Raw genomic sequence first — 22,655 nt, 5'->3', positions numbered from 1 at the left:
AGAAGATAGGCTTGTACGAATCAATTTGTGATTGGTCTATTTTAAGAAGAACGAAAGTAGAGAGGTGGCCTACGTCGGTAGCTGTTTCTGGTAATTGCCTCTCAAGGGGAAAAAATGGCTGCCTTAGAAAGGGTGAAGGTGCTTGTGTTGGGTGATTCAGGTGAGTGGGTGAGGGCGTGAGGAGCGACCACAGCCGTCCTCCACGAAGAAGAACCACGCTCTTTAGTGGCAAGGGGCAGAAATAATGTAGCAAGACTCCAAATTGGCTGTTATTTGGAATTTCTTTCCTGCTTAAAATGTGGTTTCTTAGAAAACAGAACAAGAAGCAGTGTAACAGACAAAACAGCTGTTTATTTTCTGATTTCTAGAAAGTGTGGTTATTTAACGCACCCATATTCTACTTCCCGTCTCAACTGGTCTAAGTCCAATCAGAGTTTTGGATCTATGTTCTGCTGTGTATGTAAATAAGGCCAAAAATGTTTCTACGAACGCACTAACTACCTAGTTAACCTGTTTGTTTCTCGAACTAACTACCGTACAGAGGTGCAGTTGCAGAAACATTAGCCCTTCATTCCTACGAACATATTTGCGCATAGTGTGTTTGCAACAACAGTTCTTGCGTGTCATCATTCTGCAGTAGGTTAATGGAACCCAGATCCTCCCCGTGTGCATTTTGCTCCCTTCCTTCTCATCTTTGTCAGTTTTAAATCAAGTGTAACGTGATTATTTATTGTTTTAAAATTTAAATATTTTATTGGTGTTTTAATGATTGGTAAGCCTCTTAGAGTCACCTTTAGGCAAGATGGGGGACATATAATTTAATAATAGAACTGTTGCCTCCCCCACCCCCAATTTTTAGGACATGGAGAACTGATAAGATATTTCAAAATATATCTGCTGGGTGCAATAGAATCCCAGAATTGGAAAGAGCCATTTATAACCACTGAATCCGTCTAGCTCAGTACAAGAATCCAGATTAAAGCATTTCCAATGGATGACTATTTACTTGAACTCAAAATGTATGATATCCTATTGTAATTAATTTGTTTCATATATCATTCTGTGCTTGTGTATTTGATACTTGAGGGGGTAAAGAACTTTGCATTTGTCTCTATTAAATTTCATTTAGTCTTTTTCTTCCCTATTAAAGCTATCAAGAATATAGAATTCCAGAGTGGAACACAGAAGTAATCTGTGCAGCCCCTTACTCACTGCAGAAACTGTTAAAGTATGATGATTATGAAGCTGCACCTTAATTTCAGTTATATAGCAAAACTCAAATGACAGCAGAAATGTTTGTTAGTTTTGAAGATATATTTTATTATTTTGTTTCAGGTGTGGGAAAATCATCACTTGTTCACCTATTATGTCACAATCAGATGCTGGGAAATCCATCCTGGACTGTGGGCTGCTCCGTTGATGTCCGTGTATGTGGAAACACCTGATAATTTGTGATATTGTCTTTGAAATAATATATTTTACATACAGAAAATTAGTGACATTTAACTGCAGAGGTAAAGCATAATTGCAATGTCTCTAGTTGATGAACACTACCCATTATTGATACTCTAACATGGCCAGAGGTGGAGATGAGAAGGAAAGCAATATAGAAAAAGAAAATAGACAACAGAAAAAGACCTAATGATCCATCCAGTCTACCCCTTGAGGGTTTTTTTTGTTTTCTTTTTAATTATTTTAATTTTTGTTGGATGATGGACATGTGTTTATCCCAGGCATGTTTAAAATATGATGGCCTAGGGGAGGTATTTAAATATGCATAGACTTGCCAGGTTTTCTATAACTGATATTGTTTTCTTCCGCATCTTTGCAAAAATATGCAATAAAAATTAGTAAAAAAGATGTACTGTATATAAAGTCAGTGGGATAGGAATTGAATAAAAGTAGAAAGAGTGGGGAAATTATCTTTCCAGAGTTTAGCAAATATATTCTGACTCTGTGGTTCTCATTATAGTTCTTGTGGAGAATACAGTGGTCAGCTAATTCTTTGAAAGATGGTGTTTTATACTGATTGGCTGCCAAGACATATTTAACCATCTTTATTTCATAAAAGGTTTCTGAATACAGAAATATTCTTAGGGGAAAATAATGAATAGCTACTAATCAGGCTTCCTTTTGAAGCATTCTCTGACCAGAAAACAGAAAAGTTGCAATTGTTGTTGAGTAGAGTTCTGGAGACAGAAAGAGCAAGAAAAAATGATCATGAAATTGTGTCTGTGGTGCATGTTTTTTGTAGTGTATTCTTTGCTTATTATACTTTGACACAGGTTATTTTTAATATATCTGTAGAATAAACATGCATGCAAAAATTAATTAGATCTATACAAACTATTTGGGATGTATTTGAGCAAACTGTAAATAAACTGGCTCTTAACAGATATCATAATGTTTGCATCCACGATTAGTGCAGCTACTTTGAGGGCTCTTGCAGATCATCTTCGTATGTATATTAATGCTATTAATTTTTTTCACCAAAATTGGTAATAAAAGGATTGCCACAATTAAATGACTTCTCCAAATAATTTATGGAGCCTATATATCTGTGTGTTTGTTTTGTGTGTATATACATCTCACACTCATAGATGTGCCAGATATTCTGTATACACTCTCTCTTCCCATAAAAACTAAATCCAGATAATTCATTATCCATTAAAAAAATTGGATTTTTTCATCAGAACAAGTAAATATAATACAAGTGTCTTTCAGAAAATGCTTATTTTCTGCTTTTCCAATTAAGGAATATTTCCCCTTGTTACCTTCATTACCATTTGGAAAAAAAATCCTACTGTATAGTGTGCATAGGTCAAAGAAGCTGAATTCTTAGAAACTCATTGCAGAACCTAACTAGTTGTCTCCTTAGCCCACCTTTACTGTGTTCTGCAGAGGTACTTCATTATGTAGTGGAATGCTGGTTTAATTTACTGTCATTTTACATTTATTTATGCAGTGTGGTTTCTTATTGCCAGATTCATGACTACAAAGAAGGAACTCCAGAGGAAAAGATCTATTTCATCGAATTATGGGATGTTGGTGGTTCTGTAGGCAGTGCTAGTAGTGTGAAAAGCACACGTCTTATGTTCTACAATTCAGTTAATGGTAATGGATGCATTTTTAAGATCTGTTACATTCTATGGAACTTGGTTTGATTTATGTAGATCATGTTCCATAAATATTGCAAACAAGAATTTTACATTAAAGAATCATTATTGGCTGAATTTCAATTTTAAATACTTTACTTTCTTGGATACAATGTATATTTGCAAGTGTTGACAAATTAGTTTAACTTTTTTCCTGAACAAATTTCTGGGCATATTTATTATTCGTAATGTTTATTTGAAAACCAGTACATTCTAGTTTGCAATGGATTAAATTTATTTATTCATTTACATTTATTTATTCAATTTGCATGCTACCCATCTTCCCTGAAGGCAATTTATGAACTTGTATATATTCTGTATCTGTATCATTGCCACATATATGTACCTTAAAGTTTCTGGGCCATTCTTTATATTCATGAGATTATGAAATAATGCATAACCAATACTATTTTCAAAGTAGAATAGCAATTATTCCTATCAGATGCCTTAATCTTTAGCTACATATACTTGGAGCTAAAGATATTTTATTCTAAATTTGTATTAGGACTAGCATGTGAATTGTTACCAAATACCACCCATTGATGATCACCCAGATTGTATGATTCCATCTATAGATCTTATAATCCTATTTCAAAAACAATCCAGTATTTCAGTATAATTTTTTTAGTTTGTTTTTCTGTACAAGTGATGCATAATATATGCTAATCGTGGATCAATTTTTTTGGCTCAGTGTCCTTCCTTTCTTTCTGCCAGCCTTGAATTACATTGGCCAGCATGCCTTACAGAAGAGTACAGTGTAGGATAGTGCAAGTACTTCTTGTATCTAATCAATTATTTCTTCTATCTAATCAATTTGATTAGGTTGGGACTTAGCTTGCATTGGTGCACAATTTACAACTGAATGGCTATAGTTCAGAAACTGCTGAAATAAGTAAAAAACTAAATGTGGTTTACTTTAAATTCAGTTGGCATGTAGTTAATTTGTTTATTCCTCTTGAAATTAGGAATGTCCCATTTTTATCACATTAAATTATAATTTGGTAAAAATATTTAAGGGCTCCATAAGCTACTTTCAAAGCTTTCAGGGACTATAAATGATACATTTTTGATTCATTATTCAGATTATCTAATAAAAAACATTTGAAAATATAAATATCTTGTATAATATCAATATAAAAAAACCTGAAGAAGGTATTCCTTCCTTACCAACTGCTTATTCAGCAACTGTTCAAAATTGTGATAGTGCTGAAAAAAGATTTATGACCAGTTCTCAAACTTGTGGCTTTCACAATATGTTTGTGGTCATTTGATCATGATTTAGTTGCATGGCATGGCAACTAGCATGCATGTATGACAGTTGCAGTGTTCCACAGTCCTGTGGTCATTTGCAACCTTTACAGGCAGCTTCCAATAAGCAAAGGGAGTGGGATGCTGGAGAAGTCACAAATGGCAGTCATGTGATATTGCATTGAACCATGGTGATTCACTTGATGTCAGTTGGAACCAATATGTCAGGTGCAGTCATGTGATGTTTCCCTTTACAACTACATGGCTTCTCCAGTTGCCATTCTCAAATGCAGTCAGTAATTGAGGATTGTCTGTACCTTATTGTTGACAGACAATTTCCCTGTTTCTGATATTTTTTCTGACTTAGTAAGAATGTTTAGTCACTGTTAATTTCTTTTGATCTAAAGATGTTAGAGATTCCCCCTTGTTCCTTCCCATGGTAACATCCTTGATTTAATTTGGGCTAAGGCATTTTGTGCTTTATTCAATGGAGCCTAATCTTAACAATTTCATTGTAAATATTTCTCTTCAAGGCATGTTTTCAAATTCATTAGTAGTTTCATCCATTCTATGTCAACATTGGTTCTTACTTCCAATCTTTGAAAAGGAGCTTTTATCCATGGCTGGATTTACAGAAAATTCCAAGTTACATACATAAACTCAAATAGAAGTGTAGAATGGGGCCATCTGCTCTTACTATTTTTTTTATATTTTTAGAACAATCCTAGCAAAATTAGCAGAATCTAATTTCAGCTCAAGCCAAATGACACTTTTTTACTATGTTGAGGTCTTTCTATTGTCATCTCTGCTATTTACATTTGAGAACTTTTTTGTCTCAAATCAAGATGCTCCAGTTATCCATCTGTATGCAGGGCTTGCATGCTACTTCTGATGCTGCAAATTGTTCTTCCTCTAGTTTTTCATTTTTTCTAGTTACTGAAGCAATGGTAACTAAAATAGTTATAGAAGTTCCCTGTATTACTTGCCCTTCTTTTCATCATTTTTGATGAAATGACGTTTTCCAGTCATTTTTAAGTATGCTGATCAATTGTTATGGCAGGATTTTTTCCAGACATTCAAAAATATACCTATCTTTTCTTTCTCTCTTTTGAAAGGTTTCCTGATTGAATTGGTTTGTTTAGTTTTCATTCATTCTTTTTCATCTGAGATTATTTGAGGTAGTTCTTCTCTTCCATCTTCGTAATTGTTTATCAGTTAAATAAATTCACTGACCCATTTTAATCTGGGTTTCATATGGGTTATTCTACCAAGTCAGCATTAACTTGGGCCACTGGCAATAGAAAAATCAGTGTTGGTTCTGTTAGACTTATCCATGGCATTTGCCTCCACCCCCAGCCACCAGAAGTTCTGTTTCCCATTATCTTCAGTGTTCTTTCGCTTGTTTTTTACTTTGTGAATGAGCCTCTGGGTTCTCTGATATCTTCCTTTCAACTGGAATCCATCCAGACATATATGTGTCTGGCCCTGTCTTCAGTGATGCAATGTGGTCTTCTTCTTTACTTGGAATTTCCAGCTAGATGTATTCCTGCCACCTTAAATTAAATTTGGAAAATATTCAGTTCTTACTTTTTTTCTGTTCATTGTTTCTTTGTTTCTTTTATTTCTCTGAAAATAAATTGCTGACATGTGTTTTAAATTAGATCCCACATTTAGTAAAATTCCAGCAGTAGTAAAATTCTCTGGTCCAAACATGTTATTGTACATTTTTACTTTACTTTGAATTCTGATTTTTGCTTGTATGTTGTACTGTTTTCTTTGAAGATTTTTACATCGATTTACACGGCTTACTTTTGTGAATGCTTTAACTATAAAGTTAAATTTGAAAATTTCTGTTATTGAGGATTATAAAAGAAGAATTAAGGAAAGTCCTTCAGATTTAAACTAAAAAAACAAAAGATGAGGAAGGAAAAGTAATTGTTGCAATCATTTCTTTGATGATTTTTAACAAAGTTTTTAAAACTGTTCTTTTGTTTTTATAATATTCCAGAATAAATCCTACATAAATTTTATTGGTTAGTTTTACTTCACTTTTATTGCTGAAATAGTTGCATCCTCATCTGAAAAAGGATTGAATCCATGCACAGCATCTAGTAATTCTATAGCCAATAGCATTTGGTTTGAAGTGATTGGGAATTAGAAGCGGGAATTTTTCCAGGAGGTTAAACCTAAGAATATTTCAAATTTTTGTGGGAACATAAGACCAAGGTATAAACCAAAACCCCAAAATAACCAGGAAACAGGATCATAAAGCAATACTGTGCAAGAATAACACTTGGGGGCAATGTCTTATTAAAAAAGGGAACATGCTATACCGTACTTCTTTCAGTTCAAGAAAGTCAATTAAGGAAGAGCAATCAAGGAACTGAAAATATTTACATTGCAACATTCAGTTCTATGGTTCATTATATAGTGCTATCATATCTAGACCAAAAACCTTCCAACTCAAGCCTTAGTACTGTTTCCTTACATAATTCTATTTTATTTTCCCATTAATCCATCAAATTCCCTTGTCCTTTCTGATTGCTTCATAATGCATCATAATTGGTTTTATAGCCTTGTTAGGCACAACTGGCTTTTTAAATTATCTTCTACAATAGTTTACTTCTAAACGTGGTTAGCTTTCATTCTGATTCTGTTCTTAAGAGGCTGAATAAATATTCTCATTTTTATGCTCTTTTGACATCTGGCTTTGTTTCTATAATTGCTATCTCTTTCAATATGCTTTTGATCATTTTAGGGGGAAATTTTTTTAAAAAAAAACCTTTTCTTACTTAGGAATAATTTTAGTGCATGATTTAACCAACAAAAAGTCCTCCCAAAACTTATATCGCTGGTCTTTGGAAGCTCTGAACAAAGATGTGACACCATCTAGCGTCCTGGTGACAAATGGGTAAGTAGGCAGAATATACAGCTGTCTATTATCATTGTGATAACCATGTGAATTAGATGGAGGGATGACGTGAAAATGGGGGAAATGGGTAGGCTCATTTCTATCTGAAAAAATAAGGCCCACCTCCTCTAGCAATATTCTCTTTAGAAATCTGTCCTTAAAAGATACAGTATGTGAAAGTTATAGTATATGTTTCATATATAAGGAGTAGCAGTGACCGACAGTTTTAATAGCAAAAATACATCTAAATATATTCAACTTCACCAAGTAGAATAGGAAAAATACATTGTTTATGGAAATTCTCAATCATCCAAGTCATGGTGGTCCCAAAGGTGTTTTTCAATTCCCCACCATTCAGTCAGATCTGAAGAAGCCTCTTGGATGAGAAGTGAAACATGAATTAGATGGAGTCTAACAAAGTTTTGAAAAGCACCTTTGGGATAAATACATTAATTTTGGCTAATGTTCACAGCTAGTCAGAATTTACCTCCTAAACAAACTGAATACCTAATTCATTAAATATGATTCATAGCTTTGCACTGAATACATTTTAGTAATGAAAAATATATAATTAAAAATAATCTTTCCCCCAATCTCCCCCTAGGAGATTGCTAAAGAACAATTACTAGAAAGAAAAGTAGCGCAACAATCCCATTGTCAGCTTATAGAATGTTGAAAACTAGAGATGAAATCAACTTGTCCTTATTTATTTAAAACATTTTTATATTCTCCCATCTTATAACATACTGTGTGGCTCTCAATCAAAAATTAAAACAACATAAAGACCACGTTAAAACAATAACAACCAAATACAAAACCCGGCATGAAGTCAAGTTTCCAATAGGCAGACAGCTCACCCCAGTGTTTGGGAGAAAAGCCAGGTCTTCAGTGCTTTATGAAAGGTAGGAGGGTAGAGGTCTGCCTCATTTTAATCTAGGTGCATGTGACAAGCGCAAATGGTTGCTTTTTTCTGGGTATTTCGGTAGTTTAAAGAGTATAAAATTGGATTCCACTATTGTAGCTACATTTCAGAGTTGATCAGATCCTGCCTTTGCAATGGAAGAGTTAATATACATTTAGCTTTCTGAAACTTGGGCTGAATTGTGATGTAAAAGACCAGATAACTAACCTTAAGGCAGATATGAGACAGCTGTTAAGGAAGAAAGGAATGAGCAATTCATTCCATTAAAAAGAGGCTTGATCAAGAGAGTACTCAATCCAGAGATAGAAGAGAGCATAAGAATTTTTTTTAAAATAACCACATCTTGATTTTGTTTAGTATAAGATGGAACCAAGAAAAACTTAGACTGGCTTTCAAAATTATGTTACTACCACAATAAAGTATCATTTTTTGAATCCTTGCAATGATTGTTTCCTGACCTAGCCTACCTCGAAGGCCTGACACTGGATTATCATAAACGTGCCTTGTACATGTATATTATCTGTACTTTCCATCTGCCATATCCATCCTAGAGTTGTTTGTTGTTATATTGTGATGTAAGAGATCTTAAGCAGGGAAAACATGTAATAAACAATTAAAAATAGATTAAAGTTCAATCCAGACATGATGGAAATGACTTTTGTACTCGGGGATTGGGGTGAAGCATCTTAAAGATGGGGTTGCATTCCTCAAGAAAAGAGCAAATCTTGATACATGGCTGTGGCAAAGGAGTATATTTGGGAAACCGTTGCTAGTGTGCCACCTGCAATACTTCACCCACTGCTTTGTATCTTATCTTCACTTTCCTTCACAGAGACTATGATCGGGAACAGTTTGCTGATAACCAGATTCCACTGCTTGTCATAGGAACAAAATTAGATCAGATCCCAGAGACAAAACGCAATGAGGTCTTGAGCAGAACTGCTTTTCTGGTTGAGGATTTCAGTGCAGAAGAAATCAATCTGGTTTGTGTTATCCTTTATTTTGTCAGCTTGGATTAATGCTATTGTTGGCCATGAATTTATTTCAGAGAATAATCCTTTCCCTGAAATAACTCCTGCTCATTTCCCATTATTGCTGGAGGGTACCCTTAAGCTATTTTTTTTTCACCTGCAGACAGAATCAAAGAATGTTATGGAACCCTTAGCTCCACACAGCAGCTTTCCCAGCAGTTCTTTGGTCCTTTCCAATTTTATAAAGAGGCAGCAGTAAGGCAATTTATGTCTACCCATTGTAAATTCCTGTCATCATAGACACTTGGTGCTTCACAATAACCCGTGACTATGGCATAGAATTTCAAGACATTTATATTTTCTGCCAAACTGCAACAGAAAAGCATTTCCAGATTTAGATCAGTCATCTGCTAAAAATCAAGGCCATAAAACTAGTTCCACCGCAGAATAGAATTTCTCTGTGAAGTCTAAAAGGAATGAGAATTTCAGAGACATTCTGACTCAAACAAGTCTTGTCTGGCTCAAAAGATGTATGTTCTAAGGTCAGTGTCTCATGTGCCAAACAATCAATCCTGACCTGCCTCCCAAAACATTATGCATTGACTCAGTTCATGCTCCATCTTAGAGAATTTACCCAGAGCAAGCATTCTTTCTCTTACATAAAGTTATGAAAATGGGGCATCGTAATAAAGTTAAACTTGCATTTGAAATAGTCCTTCAGATAATAGAAGTCCTAGAATGCTAGAAATTCATTTGAGAGGTGTCAGCACACAGCCTAAACGCCACCAACATAAGTTTTCTTGATGTGTGACTACCTGACTAGATGTTTCAAGGTTTCTGAACAACAGAGTACAAGCACAGTATAAATTTTTCTCGTGATTATCAGCGATTGGACTAGCCAATCTTGAATTTAGGCCTCTAATATGTATTACCGTGTTTGTCCTTGACAAAGCACAATACAGCCCAAGCACATTTTTATACCTAAGTAGAATTGAGCCCCAATCCTTCATGAGGAAGTTCTCAAGAATGCTGGAATGACCAGAGTCTCAACTTCTTCAAAACTCATCCAATATCTATATCTTCATTCATAGGTTGTCATGAGATCACCACAAGATTTAAAGCCCCATTAGTAGACTTGTATTTCCAGCTAACTGTAAGCTGAGCCAGTTTATCTTCCAGTTGCCTACAGAAGGAGCCATAGCATCAGATATCTTGAACTTCAAAACAGCCCAAGGATCTGCTCTGCATCTTTCCTCCATTTCCTCTAAGTGTGTGTATTATGCAAGATTTAACAAGGAGGGGATGAAAGTAGATAACTAGCCCAGAAGATCTTCATAACCCTGAAGAACGATTCCATCCCTTTAGTCAGGAAACAGTTTTTCCCAACATATTTACAGCTGCATGCCAGGATTAAGAAATCAAAGTTTTGTAAACCTTAGGCTATAGCACAATTTCCACTGAATGACTTTTGTCAAGACCATCTTTAGTTTGCACAGAATGTTGTTTGATATTTGAGATCAGTATGTTCTAACCACATTGGAGATCCACAAGAAAGGCATAACGGTCACTCAGATTCCTTTATCCAAGCGAACTTTGCTTCAATGCATTTAAATCTCAGGTCTCGCTGTCAACACCTGTCCTTTTATTGTTGGTTTTGTTTTAATTAAAGGTTGTTATTTATTTATTTAGTATACGTCTCAGCTTCTTTGAGGGAAGGCAGACACAAAAAATAAAAACGTTAACTAATGCACTTATTGCAGATTTGTTTATAAGTCTAGATATTAATTTTTACTATAAAAAGTTATTGCTAATTATACAGTGTTGAAACAGCAAGCTAATAGCATCAGAGAATATTAGCAACCTACCCCTCTACCCCTTCTCCAAAAACATTTTTTTTTCACTGATAATAAGAAAATTTGTAGATCTGTCCTCCTACTTTGCTCTACAGCAATCACTCTGTGACACGTTTGTCTCAAAGAATGATTGGCACTGGCCTAAAACTTCTAGTGAGCTTCCATGGGGGGATTAGGAATTGGATTTTTACATTCCTAGTCCAAAGCCTTAACCACTATACCACATTGGCTGTCTCGGTGAAGAATGATCATTGATCACAACATGCCTAAATAAGGATGTCACAAAATGTGGTTATATACTCTGTCTTTGACAAGTAATTCTGGGATGGAGGGTTCAGGTTTTCTGTCTTCTATCTTTTCAGTCAATACAAGTGTATTGATTTACAAAACAAGGTATCAATACAGCAGTGGTGGGAGGGAGATGGCAGTGGGATGGATACATTAAGCTGCCAAAGAAAAGAACACTGATTGTGTTGAGAGAAAGACTATTACTGTAGGATTTGAAAATAAAATTTTGCTTCAGCTTGTATTTGGTGGAATGAATACACAAATAAAAATGCTAAGTATAAAAAAATTAAGAAAGAAATATTATATTTTAGTTGTGAAGGGTTGCTAGTCGAGAATGAAAGTGAAAACAGGATTGAAGTTTTAGAAAAATAACTATCGTCCAGTTAATTTAATAGAGCACCTAGATTAGAGAAACAGAGTTTCATTTGTCCAAAAACAAAATCAGAGATTAAACTATTATGGGATTCATGATAGCTGTCTGTCTGATGTTCTCTCTAATTATCTGAAAGGAACAGGTAGATTGTATTCTACATGTGCCTCTCCCCACCAAAAAGAAAGTTGCATTATGTTCTTTGGTCTTGCTTTTTCTAGTGAATACTGCATATTGGAAAAAAATATTTTATGAGAAATGCCTGACACATTATATTGACATTGTAACAGTAGCTTCGTTTGACACTTGCTTGTATCACATACTTCACAACTCCTCTGTACTTTTTAGGGACTATCTACCAGTGAGAAAATTAGGAAATTAAGGAGAAAATTGATGTTTTGGTATTTCAGGATTGTACAAGTCCTCGTTATTTGGCTGCAGGTTCCTCCAATGCTGTCAAGCTCAGCAGATTTTTTGATAAGGTAAGCCTTTATTCTTCTCAGTTGACAGAATACAGAATGAAAAACTTCTGCAACCTGATCTAAATTACACAGGTTTTATTGCATAAGATGTGCACAGACCTCTCAGAGCGTGCAGCTAGGTTCAGCAGCCTATTGAGGAAGTAGAAGAAATTGTAGGGTTCTAGCACAGTTCCCCCAATTTTGTGCTTTACCTGAATTTGCCTATCAATAATGTTAAGCCCTTTGCTGTAATATTTCAAATCTGATTACTTGAACTGCACTCAGAGATGTTATATATCTCAGTTAATCTCTTTCTTACACCTTATCAACATCAGGGCTGTAGAAATGACATCACGAGCACAACCTAGATTAGGGCTGTTATGTTTATTTTAGTGCCAAAGAAAAAGTCAGGACAATTCAGCTTTTGTAAAAGCAAAACTACCTCCATTTAGAATGTTTTTAATAGCCTGCTACTAATAAGACCAGCTGTTATTAAGGTTGTTGTGCTATCTGTAGCCTATGCATTTGTGCTTCCTTTAGACCAGGGCTGTCAAACTCCGGGCCCAAGGGCTGGATGCGTCATGTGTTGGTCATGGCCACACCCAGTTTAGCAAAGGGGAGGGGGGAGTCCCACTACGTCACATGACACTGCCATGGCGACGTGAGTTTGACACCCCTGCTTTAAGAGAGTCAGCCTGATATTTCCCATGGTTTTATTATCACAGTTGGCATTTTAATGCAGAATATCTTACTTTGATTGCTTGACAGTTCTGGTATCACTGATTGTTTTTCTGAGATGTTACGATCAAAGCAGTGCATGCTCATGATTATTTGGTGGTGCATTCAGTCCTGATCTCCTAAACTACTCTTGAGAGCAAATGGTATTTTGGCCATCTCCCCTTTCATAAAAAATCTCCTGTCACAAGATTTGTGGATATGTGTTTGACAGCCTGGAAGACTATCTTATGCCACCCACCGAATAAGAAGTCTTGATGCCTCTCAGAAACCTTTTGTTCTCCATTCTTTTAATTCTAAATGGGCTTCTTTTCAAATCTCTCTCTCCACTTTCTGTGTAAGGCCATCCATTCAAGTTTTCTGTGGCCTTTTTTACTATTCATTCTTCTACTCAGAATTCATCAACATTCTTGTTTGGTTTCAATTTTTTTTTGTTAAATTTAACATGTATCTCCCCATTTCTGTGATGGGCTTTTTCTTGGAACACTTCCGTAGTTCTGTCTTAGTTGACTTTTAAAGTACTTGAGGCCACTCTTCTTAATATTTGCATACTTTGAATGTATTTTTTTTTTGCCAGTTACTTCTATGCATCATGCTGGTGAACTTTGTGCCCTTATTATTGATCCATCTTATCTGGCAGAAAGACAGTTATACTCTGACCAGATGTTTCTTTTTTCCAAAGATAATCACTGCTTTCTCTCTGGCTCAGAACATTGCTCTGCCAACCTTTTCCCCTAACTCATCAGTCAACATGCAATGGGTGCTTTGTTGTCTATATATACACACATTCCACAATGAATATACTTCAATATTTCAGAAAACATTTTTAGCTCTTATAATGGCTCCAAGGCTTGTGAGTTTCCAGTCATCTTTTGTGTTAGCTAATTGGCATGAAGATCTTTTGGCATTGCCATGTGACTCTATGAATGCTTCTGTATGGTAATCTCATTATTCTTTTATATATCTGGTCTCTTATTATAACAGGTTCTTTAACTGATAGTCTAAGCATTCATTCATATTCCTGGTAGTCTTCCCTATAAAGATTGGCTGTAAAGGTTCCATAATGCTAAACTTTGGCTTGTTGCTACAATCCAAATTGCAATATAATGTGAATTTTATTATACAGAAGTACCCATGGTGATTATTGTAATTGTATGACAAGGAAGCATGCTAACAGAAAACACTAAGACTTGAGAAAAGATTTGAAAAACAAATCTTGTTCCCAAAATTATGAACCAAGTTAAGATGAGAACTGATCCTTGTTTAACCACCACACAGGGTCTTTTAAGGAAACAGTACAGACTACAAGATAAGAAGTGAAGTTTGGTCTCCCTTTGTTGCAGGGGTGGACTGGTTCTATAAAAATAATGCTTTAAAAGAAAATGGAGTATCTCTAGATCTATTTCTAAATGTTATTGTACATTTTATAGTGTGGATTTCCTGTGGATTTATCCATGGAGTAAAAGTTTGTTTCCAAACCTTATTTACTATGTATCTTATTCTATAAGTTTCTTCTTACTGTATCTCTAATTGTAGTTTCTATTAATTTCGATGAACATTTTCTTCTTTCTTCTCTCCTCCACTTTTTCCTCTTCTGGTAAGCTTGAATCATCCATGCCTGCCTTCAATATCATGACAAGCTGCTCTCTCCATTGTGCAGAGAAACGTAGGTCATTTCCTCCTCATCCTAAGTTCTACAACCCTTCAGCGCCAAGGTTTGGCTGCTTTGATTGCTAAGTAATGCTTTCTGGGCACATCAGCCATGAACTGATGTTAGATGTCTCCCTCTTCCCAGTGGGGAAAGGTACAAAACATTTGCTAGACCAATACTCGAATACAGCTCATCAGTCTGGAACCCACATTACGTATCTAATATTAACACAGTTGAGAAAGTCCAGAAATATTTCACAAGAAGAGTTCTCCACTCCTCTACTCGTTGCAGAATACCTTATGCCACCAGACTCGAAATTCTAGACCTAGAAAACCTAGAACTACGCCGCCTTCGGTCCGATCTAAGTATAGTATATAAAATCATACATTGCAATGTCCTACCTGTCAATGAATACTTCAGCTTCAACCATAACAACACAAGAGCAAACAATAGATAACAAACTCAAGGTTAATCGCACAAAAACTTGATTGCAGGAAATACGACTTCAGCAACAGAGTGGTCAATGTCAGGAATACTCTACCTGACTCTGTGGTTTCTTCCCCAAACCCCAAAAACGTTAACCTTAGACTGTCTACTATTGACCTCACCCCTTTCCTAAGAGGCCTGTAGGGGGCGTGCATAAGCGCACCAACGTGCCTACCGTCCCTGTCCTATTGTTTCTTTTATTTTTCTTATATGTATCCATGTATTCATAACTATGTTTTTACTTATACCTATTATCTTGTAAGCAATTGACAAACCAAATAAATAAATAAATAAATAAAAGTTTGCATCAGAGCTGTTGGTATAAAAGTGAACATGGCTGTGGCTCTCCGCTTTGTTTCCAGCTGTTTATACTTCTAAATCATCTACTCCCCCGTGCCTCCAATGTCTGCCATTTCCACAGAGTCACCAGGGGACATTGTTCTTGTCTCCAACCTCCACAAACCCAGTTTTGGAAAGTAAATTTCTCTATCCTGCATGACACAGTATTGTGGATGGATCACATTCAATAACATTTCTTTTTTACTGTGTTTTAGGTTATAGAAAAGAGATACTATATACGAGATGGTAATCAGGTATTTGTCCTTTCCCCTTTTTATTTTATAAATAACATGAGTGGAGATGATGTTTAAAAACTTTTAAATACAAGCTTCTTTGTACAATGCACTGGCTTATAATTTCATTGGATTAGGTAAAAAGAAAGCGGTCCTCACTGTCTCTGTGAAAGTACAAGTGGTCTCTGGCAATGAGTGTGCTTTGTCAGGAATCAGGAATGTATTTAATCCTTGCATTTGTAACTTCTAAACTACGTATATGGATCTTGAAGTAGGTTAAGACGCTGTAGTTACTGCAAAACGCTGGGCTATTTGCAATGCATTGAGAAAGAGGAAAGGTTATAAAAATGCTGGATATAGAGACCTAGTAAAAAAATCACAAAACGCAATAGGCCCATTAGAGTTATTCCTGGTTTACTGCTCAAGCAACAGAATCCCTAATGCTGAAAAACCGCTGATAGATTGCTTCAGTTTAGTTTGGGTCTTCATAGCAGCTATATGGTTGTCTCACATGTCATCAGTAGAACAAGGCATAGCACAGGTTTTTGCCCCAGGGGATGGGATTAATTTCAACACATGTAAATTTATAGTAATTGCATTATCATGACCAGATCCTTTCCAAGTAAAATCCAAAATGAGGAGGACCCTGGTGGCATTTTTCCAACTAGCACATTTTATTAAAAGGCTCACACTTTCATGAGTTACAACTCATTTCATCAGATGCATATAGAGTGGCTAGCTAGACTGATCGGAGATTTAAATTACTGTGAGGTGGGAGAAGGAAGTGAGGGAAAGACAGATTGGCTGTGGAAACACAAGCTACTTGTGAAACAAATTACCAATTATTGAACAATTGAATCAAACAATTATCAGTTTAATAGCTTTCTGAATAAAGTGGCTGATATTTCAACAGCTGAAGTATAGAGTCTCATGCTAGACAGATGAGATACAGTGGGTCACTGATTGCTTCTCAGTGGTCTCTGCAATATTATGAGTTGTAAGCATGATGGTTTTCCAGAAGCAGCTAAACAGATTGGAAAATGGCTTGAATTCTGGCGAACTAACATTAAAATATGTCCCTGCCCAAGTATTTTTAAATACTTAAAATAAAGCACCCTGGCTGCACCCCACCCAACCCCCCGAGGACAACCACAATGCCGATCTGGCCGTCAATGAAATTTGAGTTTGACTGTAGTCGGTAGATTGCCATTTAGTGGCCACATACACAATGGCCTTCTCTCTGATGGCACCTATGTACTCCCAACAATCACAGGTTGCAAGTGTATTTTATATACTACTTTTCCCAACAGCTAAATGCCTTTTAATTGATTGAGTTTTTAAAATTTGTAATACTGTTTTATGCAAACGTATGTCCAGAAGTACTACAGGAAGTTTTTAAAACTGTGGATACTTTGTAGCCTTAAAGAGGCTACAAGGAGGAGTGCTTTGTTTGTTCAATAATTTCTAAAGGCCTAATTTGTATAAGTTATTTTAATAACAATTTGTATAAGTTATTTTAATAATATTTTAATAACAATTATTGTGAATTCTTTTTTTAAATAAAGTTTATTTAAGTTTCATATATTTAAAACATTTAAAAAGAAACAAACAAACATATAAACAAATATAACATAGATGTTTTTCTCCATCAACAGATTCCGAGCTTTTCAGAAAAAAAGAGAATGGGAAGTGGCTTTGTAAAGAATTTTCACTATGACTGATCCTCTGCTGTGCCATCTATAGTGTGTGAAAAATGAAATGAATTACCTTGTGTTGAATGCAGCGTTCTGGTGCTAAGCAAAATTGGATCCTATCCCAATCAAAGAGTGTCTTCCCAGATTTATTTAGAAAGAAGCTGCAATTCACTATCCGAGAAACATCATGACTACCTAGCTTTGTTGTAGAGTATGCTGTCTCATATTACATTTTTCTTCATTATTATTAATTTACTGTTAACAAATAACAAGTCAGTGATGAGTGGATGGCTAGAAAAGAGATTCTACAGCAATTATACTAACATCATTCCCATTTATTCCAGCAGATACTATGTCACTGACAGCAATCAGAGCTAAGGGATTTCTGACTTAAACCTATCTATGAATAATAATGGCTCAAACATGAAGGAATAGTATCGGCAAAGCAAGCTTGCAAATAAATGATACTATTCAGGACTTTAAAAATAACCATGCATACCTATTTAATAGTATATTGTACTTTTCATACAATTTCTAAGATCATTAATTAAATAATAAAATATACAAAGAAAATTTGGGGAAGAAGAAAACAAAACTCAGTGAAAAATTACACATTAATGGCCACAAATGTTTTGTGTTCCTGTTTTATAGTATCCTCTATATTTTCACACAATCAAATCTTGCCCACAAGATAGAAGAGTCTGAAAATTTATGTATATTTTAGGGGTGTGCAATATTTCAAATTCTATTGGAGCCTGCCCATAGGAACTGGCTACAATTTCATCTATTCTTTTTTTGGATTTAAACATTTTATTAGATTATAGAATAAAATACAAAAGCAAATAGTAAGACACAGGAGGAAAAGGGGAAAGACAAATGAGAAGGGGAGGAAGAAAAGGAGAAGAAAAGTATTGACTTCCAACTCTCTGTGCAGAAGAATAAAGCATTGATATTGAACCTCAATTTTTTACTTTTCATAATAATATAAACTAGCCATATCTATAACAATGAATCAATCTAATAAGTAAAACCCAAAATCAATGTTTCTTTTTTTTCCACCTCAAGCACAAAGTCCAGAAGCAGTCCCCATAGTACTTATATTCTTTTCTTTGAGCAAAATAGTCAACAGCCATCTCTGCCGACTCTTATCAACTTCTGTAGCCATTCATCCATGGTGGGAATCGAAGCGTCTTTCCATTTTTGTGCAAACAGTAGTCATGCTGCTGTCAACATATATAAAATCAAAGTTCCAATTTTTAAAATGTCTTTTTCCATTAAACCCAAAAGAAAAGTTTCTGATTTTATCTTCATCTTCATTCTAAGAATTTTCTATATTAAAATATGACTCTTACTCCAAAGTGTCTTTGTTTTATTACATGTCTATCATAGATGATAAAAGGACCCTTCTTTGCTTTTACATTTCCAACATTCATTTGGAATACCTTTATACATTCTAGATAACTTATCTGGTGTTAGATACCAGCAGTACATCTTATAAAACTTTTCTTTTAAATTATAGTTTAGCATGAAACCTTTCGTCCACATATATTCCCATTGTTCAAGCATCACATTATATCCAAAGTTCCTTGCCTAAATCATACAATGTTTTACATGTTCACTTTCCAAATTCAATTTCAGTAACATTTTATAAATCTTAGCAATAATATGTCCATCACTACCACACAGTAAGATTTCCAATTCATTTTTAATAAAATCAAAACCATAACTCTTTTTATCTAGTTTAAATCTTTCAGTTGTTGATACATAAACCAATGGCAAATGTAACCTAATTCTAGCTCTTCCCTCAACTTCATAGAGTAGGGACACCAGAGTTGACAGGTATTATTTTACCATACGTCCACCAGTCTAGCTTTGTCACCATTTCTTTTGTTTAAAAAAAAAAAAAAAAAGCTTCCGGGGGAAAGAGACCAAAAGAGGCAATTTCATAGAAAACTTATATTTATTCCAACTCTTAGTATGGCACACCTAGCAAAGTGATTATTAAAATTAACTTTGTCGTACCATAGATAACCATGCCATCCAAACCTTAATTCATGGTCCTCTAAATCAAGTAGCCTCTTGCTCGAAGATTCACCCATTCTTTTAACCAGGCCAGACAGCATGTATCAAAATACAATTTCAAATCTGCTAAATCCAACCACCCTCTTTCATTAATCTTTTGCAATAACTTTTATCTAATTCTAGGGTTTTTCCCTTGCCATATAAACTTTAAAATGTCCCTCTGCCATTGTTTAAATGGATTATCAGTGGCAAGTACTGGTAATTTCTCCAACAGAAAGAGCATCTTTGGTAAAGTTTGTCTATTCCTTAGCAGCTGCCATTAAGTCCACCAAAAGAAATCCTGTTGCATTAAAGAATGCAGACAAATCTGGCACCTGCCTACTCTAAAGCCCATTTAGAAACTGAATTTGAATTTCAAGCATTATGCAACTATAATAACTGTTATCCCTTGTGATTATACTTTGTGAGAAGAAGCTCAAAGTAATAATTGTACTATCAAAATTAGGATAACTGCTACATGCAAGTCCTCTGACAATAAATATTTTTTTAAAAAAAGAAGGTTGTTCCAATTTGCCTAATGTGTAGAGGTCTGAAGATGAGGTGCAGTGATATATTTCCTGTTATTGAGAGCAGTATCATGGTAGACCACAGCTGGGGTGGAGAGCTGAAACAGATGTTGGGTTTAATGACACAAAAAGATTTTTTTTTTAATTTATATCTTGCCTTTATTATTTTTTTATAAACGACTCAAGATGGTGATCATATGTAATGCTCCTTCCTATTTTCCACTCAACAACCACCCTGCGGGATGAATTGTTGAGAAAGTGTAACTGGCCCAAGCTTATTCAGCTGACTTTCATGCCTAAGGCAGGAGTTGAATGGATGCAAGCCCTTTGTAAAACACCCGTTTTTGGAAATCAGTGTAAAAACTAAGACCAGCCTGTCCATTATTTACTAGATAATTATTAATAGAGAACATTTTTAATAATTAGGCTAATGTCAACCATAATAGTTCCATAGCATTTCCTTTGACCTGCCTGGTTTTTTCTTCTCTGCTTCCTTGATTTCAACCTCATAGGAAAGCCTTTTACAAATAAAGGAGGCTTTAATATCTTTCCAGTTCTACTCTCCCCCACAACTTAGTCAAATGCCTAGAGACAGATGTGCATAATATAAAGAAAGAACAGTTTCTTTAATTTATTTCATTTTCCTGTGGAGTGGGAATGAGTAGCAATAAGCTTTGCACTACTTAAATATTCTTTGCTGCTTGTTCTTAGTTTAGTTTTGAAGGCTTAGGGATAGAATTGCTGTTTTTCTTACGCATGTCTGGGTTCCATTGCTAACATTGTCAAAATAAAATTACAAAAACGAGTCAGCTTTTTCCTCCCCCTTTTTCCTGGTTATTGATTTGCAGACATCCTTCCATGGTTCCAGAAGAGAAGCCTGTTTCTCATTAAACCCAGGCTCAACTGAGTAAATAGTTTGAAATCTTTCTTGGACTTTCTCACTTGCAGAATAGCTTGGTTGCCATCGTGCTATTTTAACTTTCTCCAGCTGCTGCTAAAAGAAAATAATTTTGGAGAGCATTTTGGCAGTCATTTGACCAAACACACTTAGTTTTTGTAATGGCCTCAGGAATGATAAGAAACATGGAAGAAACAAGAGAGTTAAAGGTAAGTTAGCAGGGAAAATCTGTATTTGTTGCTTTGACTAAAAGATTTCAGAATTTTTTCATTCTTATTCATTTACATACTTCTGAATAGAGCGGAGTTCTAGAATGCTTTTATTGTTTCTGAGATGAACTGGTGAAATCCCTTTTTTATAGTGAATCCTTACTGCAGATACAAATGCTTTCTGTGAGCAGACAGAAACCAGCCCCAGACATTTGCTAGAACTTTGATTGCTGATGTCCATGGGGTCATTTGCTTGAAGTAAGGAGTTTTTGCCCTGTTCACTTAAAGCTGTATATTTAAATTTTCATTCTCTGTCATTCCTTTTCAAATTTAGATTGTGGCAGATCTGACTACTGTACAGTTAGATTTTTAACATGTTTAAACTAGATCTAAATCTAGGAAATGTTGGGAAACAGGAATTACAACACCCTTCCCTTTATAAAGTGCTATTTTAAAATTATATGGAATATGTTAAACACATGAGAAGAATATTTAACAAGCATTATTCAGTATCATGCTTTTATACATTTCTTAACATTGGGGATAATCCAAAATAGCTTTGTATAATGATTTCCAAATGAAGCGAACCATTTATTTCACCAAGAGGGTCTGATGCAAGAAAACGGATTTTGAATAAGAACTTCATTAACTGTTAATAGCTATCTCTTAGAAAACTATTTGGAAGGTTAAATTTCATCTGCTATACAAAGCTAAGAGATAACTGATTCATTAAGGCAGGAAAAAAAAATATTCTGACCATTCCATAAAATTCATGTTTTAACAAATTGTAGAAAGGATATTTCTCAGCTAGCTCATCAAGCAAACTAAATATATTAATTGCACACAATTATTTTATCAGTGCAGCTGGATGAGTGGCTTTTTCATAATTTCTATAATTCTTTCAGCACTAATGAAAAAGCCACTCCTCCAGCTACACTGATATTATACACACACACACACACACACACACACACACACACACACTTTTTTGTTGTTCCATTCAATTGTGATTCTTGGAGATTGCCTAGGCAAATCCCTGCAATTTTCTTGGTAAAGTTTTTCAGAAGTGGTTTGCTATTGCCTTCTTCCTAGGATTGGGAGAAAGTAACTGGCTCAAGGTGACCCAGTTGGCATTGTGCCTAAGGCAAGACTAGAATTCACAGTACAATACTCAACTTAAATGAGGCATATCTAGCCAAATCTTACCAATTTGTTTTGTTTAAATCAGTTTACTCTGAATCTCAGCAAACAATTTCATTTAACAATCCTTAGTTTAGCAGACTTCAGATTAAGTAAACAGGGATATGCTGGCACTTTGTCAGTAGTAAAAGCTGTAGTAGCAGGGAAGGAAGACTGGGAGGTTCAGTACAGGATGGATACGCCAAAAGGATATTAATCTAAATCTACAGTCAGGTTTTATTCATTTCTTTAAAATAAGACATGCTTTTATCCTTTCAGAAGTAGATGAATATAGGAGGAGAATTGGCAGAGCCAAGGGAAAGGGTAAAAAGAGGGATTAGTTTAGAGTCATTACTTAGCCACAAACAAAATAAGTCCAAACCCTTTCCCCATTTCTGTTGACCCTTATCTAGCTCTAACCAGTTGTTGACCATTAATTGAGAAGATTCCTGTGCATAGGCCTT

At 35.1% G+C, this 22,655-nt stretch overlaps 2 protein-coding genes across 5 annotated transcripts in view; both read left to right on the top strand.

Annotated features, from left to right (window-relative positions):
- The first annotated feature begins 36 nt into the window (after positions 1–36).
- Positions 37–18,675, top strand: RABL3 (RAB, member of RAS oncogene family like 3). 4 transcript variants are annotated; one of them, XM_087957238.1, is made up of 8 exons: positions 37–90; positions 1,336–1,427; positions 2,966–3,114; positions 7,200–7,314; positions 9,069–9,219; positions 12,129–12,200; positions 15,606–15,644; positions 17,279–18,675. In XM_087957238.1, the coding sequence occupies exons 2-8, from the start codon at positions 1,420–1,422 to the stop codon at positions 17,342–17,344; spliced, it is 600 nt and encodes a 199-aa protein (XP_087813364.1). In that variant the 5' UTR covers positions 37–90; positions 1,336–1,419; the 3' UTR covers positions 17,345–18,675. The 4 variants fall into 4 exon arrangements, with proteins under 4 accessions (XP_087813364.1, XP_026531233.1, XP_087813362.1 ...); XM_026675448.2 differs by having other exon boundaries at positions 37–160; positions 2,985–3,114; XM_087957236.1 differs by having other exon boundaries at positions 37–160; positions 2,985–3,114; positions 12,067–12,200.
- Positions 18,676–20,710: 2,035 nt separating this feature from the next.
- The window catches only part of HGD (homogentisate 1,2-dioxygenase), a 33,637-nt gene continuing 31,692 nt past the window's right edge, over positions 20,711–22,655 (top strand). The window contains exon 1 of the mRNA XM_026675440.2: positions 20,711–21,012. Coding sequence (XP_026531225.2) covers positions 20,965–21,012 — 48 coding nt within the window. The 5' untranslated portion in view covers positions 20,711–20,964. The remainder of the gene's footprint in view (positions 21,013–22,655) is intronic.

The sequence above is a fragment of the Notechis scutatus genome, chromosome 2, assembly GCF_049901735.1.
Source record: "Notechis scutatus isolate UNSWTSFEM ecotype Mainland chromosome 2, rNotScu1.2, whole genome shotgun sequence".
In the NCBI taxonomy this organism is placed as follows: Eukaryota; Metazoa; Chordata; class Lepidosauria; order Squamata; family Elapidae; genus Notechis; species Notechis scutatus.
This window is presented reverse-complemented; position numbering and strand designations above follow the sequence as displayed.

Bases quoted from the DNA above. Each gene is read 5' to 3' on its own strand.
- RABL3 (XM_026675448.2), top strand. From the start codon at position 115: ATGGCTGCCTTAGAAAGGGTGAAGGTGCTTGTGTTGGGTGATTCAG. The intron at 1,428-2,984 runs GTATGTGGAAAC...TCTTATTGCCAG, and splicing joins GCTGCTCCGTTGATGTCCGT to ATTCATGACTACAAAGAAGG. The intron at 12,201-15,605 runs GTAAGCCTTTAT...ACTGTGTTTTAG, and splicing joins TCAGCAGATTTTTTGATAAG to GTTATAGAAAAGAGATACTA.